The sequence below is a fragment of the Salarias fasciatus genome, chromosome 7 (genome assembly GCF_902148845.1).
Source record: "Salarias fasciatus chromosome 7, fSalaFa1.1, whole genome shotgun sequence".
Taxonomy (NCBI): Eukaryota; Metazoa; Chordata; class Actinopteri; order Blenniiformes; family Blenniidae; genus Salarias; species Salarias fasciatus.
The window spans coordinates 21,071,880-21,078,365 of NC_043751.1; the positions used below are offsets into that span (position 1 = coordinate 21,071,880).

Here is a 6,486-nt window from a genome sequence, read left to right on the forward strand (position 1 = left end):
ATACAGTGCAAACAGCCACGGCGTGAACAAAAAGCTTAATGTCTCACTTTAATTCAGGTAAGTTTTTGTCATCAGTGCAGACAGATAGTGCAGACGTTACAAACCAGTGACAGTGTGATTTGACTCACACACGCGCACACACACACACACACTAATGCACTCGAGTGTGAAATGTCTTTACAGTATTGCTATATTCACGTTCCCCTCTGGCTTCCGATTTGCTGGGTTTCACAAATCACTGCCAGTGTTCAGAAGGGGAGATTGTCTTTCTCCGCTTTGTACGCTGAAGAAACACATTGGCAGTCCTCCGCTTGCATCCCCCACACTTCAGTCTGTTGACCTGAGAGCCTGTTTTTCTTATGTCAATCTGTAAATTTGGTCACATTACACCGTTTTTTTTTTTTTTTAAACGTCCTCTTGCCACCGTTAACCTTTCAACCATTGAGAAAACACAAAGAAAAAAAGAAAGAACCTAATTACAGTTTTTTTAGACTGAGATGCAATTAGTCTCTGTCGAACGGTTGGAGTTATAGCAGCGTCCCTCTCTCGTCCTCATGTAGCCCTTGTGAACTTTGTTCCGTCAGGCTGTGCTCTGGTCTTCACAGCAGGTTAGAGGACCTTCACAACCCATTTATCCTCCACGTGCATCAACGTCTCTCGTCTTCTTTTCGACACATCCCCGGCGCTCAGGTTTTCCTCATCATCCGCCGAGTTTGCCAGATGTGGAACTTGCTGTATGCAGTCTGCAACATCTCCTCCAAGTGTCCTGTGAGCTGTGAGAATCGTCAGAGGTTAGGACAAGTCGAGCCTGATGAGGGCTTTGGGATGGTTTCAACTCTTTCAGGACTTACATTTGTACTCAAATACTGACGCTGAATTTTCTCCTGAAATGGATGTAGCTTGGTCATCTGAAACCTCTCCAGGTTTGATTTCATCTTTATTACCTGTAAAGAAAACATGACATGGAAATAAGAGCGTTTTTACGATGAGACTCCACGGGCCCCCGTTCCTCGAACAGTGTGAAACTCCAGCTTGTCAACATCAGCACTCACTCCTCACTTATCATGCGAGCGGTACCAGAGATCATTGGTGAATCATGTGATAACAGTTTGATTCTCGGCTCTTTCAGAGTGATTCCAAAATGTAATAAGTAACATTGCCTCATAAAGCTCTAATGAAGTTGAAAAAAAGATTAATTCTTGTACAATCTATGGATTTCCAGTGATCTGCCTGCTGTTGTTTCACACCAGCATGTTTTCTGGTGTCTTCATCAAGTGCCTTATAGTCAAGCTTTCATGTTACTTTCAAGTTAATTACTTTTGATTATTGTGCCATTTCTGCGGTCTTGGTGAAGCCTTGGAAACTAGATCATTGGTCTGAACAGGACATGCTTAAATAAAGCCATAAAAAAAGATGAAAACAAAGAGGAGAGTAGTCACCTTCTCCTCTAAAAACGGCGTGTTAACCGGAAAGCAGGACCAGAAGTGTCTCAGTAACTCTCCAGCTGCCACATACAGATGCTTCAACTCTCCTTGAACCTCAGCTGGTACCATTTCTGAAGGGGACAAAAGGACAAGAAAACCAAAATGATTGCTATATTTCAACATAAGAGCAAACCCGACATAACACTGACTCAACAGTTTGCAGGAAACTAAAACAACGCGACATTTGTTTTGGTGACTATCACTCATTATTTCCTTCAGGAGTGGATTGCAGCTCATTGGGTTGCTCAGCAGTAACTGTTGCTTCAGCAACAGACAAAGAGTGTGTCGTAAACACCGTTAACCTCATTTGTAGGGCCATACTTACGGTTTATGGCTTGCTGCGTGCCTCCCTGCATGAGGACGCCACCTGGAGAAAGCGCTGCGATGGCAGAACTGGCAGCTGCACTGGACAACACCTGCAGAGTGGATTCATGCACACCGACGCTTGTTTACTAGAAAACTCAAGCAGCAATGAGAATAGGAACAGTGATTCCTATTATTCCTGACAGATCATATCAGAGGTTTTTTTTTTTTTATTTTAGAGGCGGTTTATTTTAATTAGTTTGCCGTAAAAGAGTACAATGTTAAAAATACCAGTGCAGATTTTCCCAGTCCGGTCCAAACCAGGGAGTCATGTAGTTTCAGGAATACAGAGTTGAGTCTCACCTGAGTAAGGTTGGGTTTGTAGTTTGCCATCTCATGCTGGATGTAGCTGACAGAGTTGATGATGTCTTGGCTGGTCGTATATTGTTGGGACTGAAGTGGAACGGGGCCATGAGCATATCTTTGATCAATTTAAAACAGTGAAAAAAACATGTTAGAACATATCCAAAGGTTGCTCTTTAATCAGACTAAAACAGGAAACTCGTCTTTGTAGCCACTGAGTTCTCCACTCAAACACAGGCACACATTAGTGCTTAATAAAACCACAAAGAGAAAAATCAATGACTCCAACATTTCAGTGACTTATCTCCGAGTGTGAGCTCAGGCCAGAGGAAGCTGCACTGAACGACTTTGCATTTTACTCATGTCAGGTCTTCAAATTCAAGTTTTCTAAAGCTGAGCCCACAGCAGATATGAAGTAAACAGAAGTGACTTTTAAGTCAATAAAAAAAAAAGTGGATGACTACCACATATTCTGGCCTGGAACAGACTCCCACTCCAATTTTTGACAAATGAGAAAGCGGAGTGGATTTTATTGTATCAATCTGACTGGATTTTGATCACAGCACCAGCGAGTTAGGATGGAAACAAGAAAATGTACCTGTCAGACTTCTTCAGATTTAGTGCGACTGTTTTCAGCTTGTTTTCCCTTTGTAGATCCTCATATTCGATGGCTTCTTGTAGTTTAACCTGAGAACATTTGCAGATGAATAAAAATGAAGGAAGGAGAGAAATGTGATCCATTTTACAATCCCTGTACGACAAGGCTACAGCGCGTCCATGTCAGTCATGTACAACAGGTTTTCTTCGAGTCAATACAAACTTTTTACATAAAGCAAAGACATAAAGCTTTTTTTATTTTTTATGTTCTACATATTTTAAAGGTAGCCTGGTTTCTCAGAGCTGAGTTCCAAGTCTGCCATTTTACACACGCATCTTAGAGTAACTGCATGACCACAAAAAACACACCCAATCAAAAAACAGACATATTTAAACACACATGCCCATATGTCATACCTTCTTCACAGGAGGTTGAAAGAAGTCAGAGTCTCTCGAGTTTCCGTCCGTACTGCTCGTCTCACTGGTTTGGTCAGTCGGAGCCTCCCTTCAAAGACACGATTCAATTAGCATCGCTGCAGAGAGTTGAGGTTTTCCCCACATCCTTTGGAAATGCCTCTTCTCACCCTTTGCGAGAGCCTGCCGCCAGCACCATGGCACTGTGATGGTTGAACCGCTTTATGATGGCGGCGTTGCTGTTCTCTTTCACTGTCCTGTTTGAGGAGGACGTTGAGGGTTGTGTTGTGCAAATTCCAAATCCCTGTGTCAAAGAATGTACCAAGCTTAAAGTTTAAATGAGAATGAAAAAAAAAAACACACACTGTTTAACAAATATTAACATTGGTTACGACTGAAATAATTACCACACCTCGTCTAAAGTTTTATCCTCCAGCGAGAGGAGGTCAACCAAAGGATTCTTCACGCCTTGAGTCACCAGAGATTTCAACCCTGAATGAGACAGTTTAAAAACACAATTGCGGTTTAATGGTTTAGTTTGGCTACACGTACCAGAAATGGCTCACAGTTGTCTTTACCTTTCTCATCTTGCTTGGCACACTCTGAGAAAATATCCTGCGTTCCTGTGTTGATACGGTCTCTGTGAAAATAATGGGATTGGAAGAAGCGTGTCCAGAAATCCTTCTCCGTCAGGGTATGAGGCACGTTTTCACTGTACTTCTGCTTCACTGCAAGTACAACACATGGAGAAACATCTTTATTTCATGTGTGTCAAACAGGCAACGCATGCCGCACATTTAATATCAGGCACAGAAGGACAAAAAACATGCTATATGATTACAGAGTCTTGCATGCCATCTATTTCATAGTGTAATAAGCAGTAAAATAACCATCTTTATTTGATATGAAAACAATAAAAGTCAGAATAAACACCGATGGAAGTTGATTGGGAAAACTCTTAATGGTAAGCCATCACTGTTTACCTGCAGGATACGTTCTGAAGATGGATTCAATAATGTCGGCAGTCAGGTTGTATCTCAAGCCATTACAGCCATCTGTCTGAGGTCTAATATCTGCCTGGAGATCAAAACATTAAGGCCCTTGTTAGGATATCTGTGTACTGCTATTGCTAAAAGTCTTGACAAATTTAGATTGTGAAGCTTCACTTTGTTAGAACAGATGCACACACCAGGAATGCTCCGGATATGCCGACTTCTTGTTTGTTGTTGCACGTCGCAGGTTCTGTGTTGTTGACGCCTCCTAACCTGTTTGCCCAGAACTCCTCGGCACCGATCACCTGGCTCACTACAAGATCTTTATACAACTGGAAGAGCACTGGATCCTCTTGAAGCATCCTGCAGGAAACAAAAACAAAGGTGTTAAAACACATCTACAAAATTAAAATATGAAGCAAGAATCCAGTTTAAGATTTGTGCTAAAGGTTCCACCATCAAGCTCAATCAACAGTGTGCAGAGTTAAATCTGAATTTTCATTAATCCTGTGTCACAATCCTCTCTTTCTAAGATACCAAATCAGCAGGTGTTTACATAGACAAGCTTTTGCAACTCAAGTAAAGGAAAACACAATACAAATATAAAACATGTGTCATCACTCACTTTTTTATAGGAAACAAAGGAAATGTGTGCATGAAAGGTGCCCAAAAAACTTCTGAACTGAATGTATGCTGTACAGAGGAAACCACACTTTCAGCTGTAAACACGCTATAATCAACTAATAATCTGACTAAATGGTGCCTGCATGTGCAAATATTTGACAGTAACATGCTATTTGCAAAAGAAACATGTAATCCTAACATTAGATATAGTAGGATTCTATTTTATATAACTACCACTGGGAACATTGACAAAAATTACATAAATTGTGAATCTAAGAGCAACACCATACGGACAAACCACAAGAAAAAAAGTTATAAGTCAGAAAGAAAACAAAGCCAAAATGTTAAACACAACCAGTGGACAAGGTGGACATAAGTAAAATTAGAAAGTTCAGTACCTATACAGTCGTAGCTCTGGTTCAAACTAATGTCAGGGTGAGGATTTATACTACGTGAATAAATAACAGACCAAGTGGAAGAATAAATTCGTGCATCTAAAAATGAACATACATTTCTCACTCCAGGTTTGATATTAGCTCTTTGGGTACAAAGATCTGCCGACACAGCTTGAATGAACAAAAATCTGTCATGGTAGGAAGCCATAAAGTCTCTTAATACCAGGAGCAGAATATTTAGAATATTGAGAGAATATTGTGACAACAAGTGCAAAAGGGCTTTTACAGGATTCATTACCGTTGAGGAAGTATCCCCTATCTCACCTATTTTTCTCCTCCAGCTCTTTGTTTGCTTTCTTCTTGAACTTGGGCAGCAGTTGCTGCAGCAGCTCCTTGGCAGCATCTCGGTCTTTGAGTGCACTGCTCTCATTGGCAAAGTGGAATGTGGTGCTCTCTCCAGTGTGAAGGACCAGCTGGAGCTGAACTTTGGCTTTACCATCTGGGCTGATCTTCTGACCTGAAACAGAGGAGCAGTACAGTTCAGCTTGAGGGTAAAACCTCCGCTGAGACAGGTCTGGGTGCATCACCTGAGCTTGAATCACTCACAGCGGATGTCGGCGTACAGGTGGCTCACTGTGAAGCGGTCTTTGCCCTCCGGCCCCCAAGCGATGCGCTCAGCCATCAGGTAAAGGGTGCCATCCTGCTTCCTCTGACGGACCTTCTTCACAACCAGCAATACCTCCTCTGACAATGACGCCATGGTTCAAACAGATGCACTGGGGGGCAAAAAATAAAAAGTCAATATTTAAAAACATTCAAGACAAATACTATACCATATAATGTAACAAATATAACAGGAAAATAAGAAATGTGTTGAAGTATGAAACAAACCAGTCGCCAAATGTACATTTACAAGTACTTGATGTTTTAATCACGCTCCACTAGGTGAAAGGTAATAAGTATACATTTTAAAACACCGCAAATGTCCTTGATAAAATATACTGTTGCAGTAACTCAGAGTTAAACAGAAACAGCTCTCTGCAGTTCTCAGATGAGCTGAGCTAACCAGTCTGATGTTAGCTAACGTTAACAAGAGGGGAAGCGGGACTCGTAGAAGTCGCTGCTAAACTTACTTTACCTCGACAAATCCGCACTGTGACCGATACAACGACGCCTCTTAACGCACAGTCTTCGGATGCAGCATTCTCCAAAATAACAGCTGCAGAACGAGCTATTTAAGACTGATTTTTCACTACTCCAACAGCGAGCGGTCTGACTTCAGCGCCGACATGACTGCCAAGCGGTGCGTCACAC

At 41.7% G+C, this 6,486-nt stretch overlaps 1 protein-coding gene across 2 annotated transcripts; it reads right to left on the minus strand.

The window, feature by feature from the left end:
* Positions 1 to 71: 71 nt before the first annotated feature.
* gtf2h1 (general transcription factor IIH, polypeptide 1) lies at positions 72 to 6,486 on the minus strand. Of its 2 annotated transcripts, none has more exons than XM_030096786.1 (15): positions 6,311 to 6,486; positions 5,779 to 5,948; positions 5,497 to 5,689; positions 4,351 to 4,516; positions 4,145 to 4,238; positions 3,740 to 3,889; positions 3,574 to 3,653; positions 3,332 to 3,465; positions 3,165 to 3,252; positions 2,749 to 2,837; positions 2,151 to 2,268; positions 1,810 to 1,900; positions 1,440 to 1,555; positions 852 to 944; positions 72 to 773 (listed from the first exon to the last, which is right to left on the minus strand). In XM_030096786.1, the coding sequence occupies exons 2-15, from the start codon at positions 5,930 to 5,932 to the stop codon at positions 687 to 689; spliced, it is 1,653 nt and encodes a 550-aa protein (XP_029952646.1). In that variant the 5' UTR covers positions 5,933 to 5,948; positions 6,311 to 6,486; the 3' UTR covers positions 72 to 686. The 2 variants fall into 2 exon arrangements, with proteins under 2 accessions (XP_029952646.1, XP_029952647.1); XM_030096787.1 differs by having other exon boundaries at positions 2,151 to 2,264; positions 2,745 to 2,837.

Bases quoted from the DNA above. Each gene is read 5' to 3' on its own strand.
- gtf2h1 (XM_030096786.1), bottom strand. From the start codon at position 5,932: ATGGCGTCATTGTCAGAGGAGGTATTGCTGGTTGTGAAGAAGGTCCGT. The intron at 5,690-5,778 runs GTGAGTGATTCA...CCTCTGTTTCAG, and splicing joins CCTGTACGCCGACATCCGCT to GTCAGAAGATCAGCCCAGAT. The intron at 1,901-2,150 runs GTGAGACTCAAC...TCCACTCTGCAG, and splicing joins ACAAACCCAACCTTACTCAG to GTGTTGTCCAGTGCAGCTGC.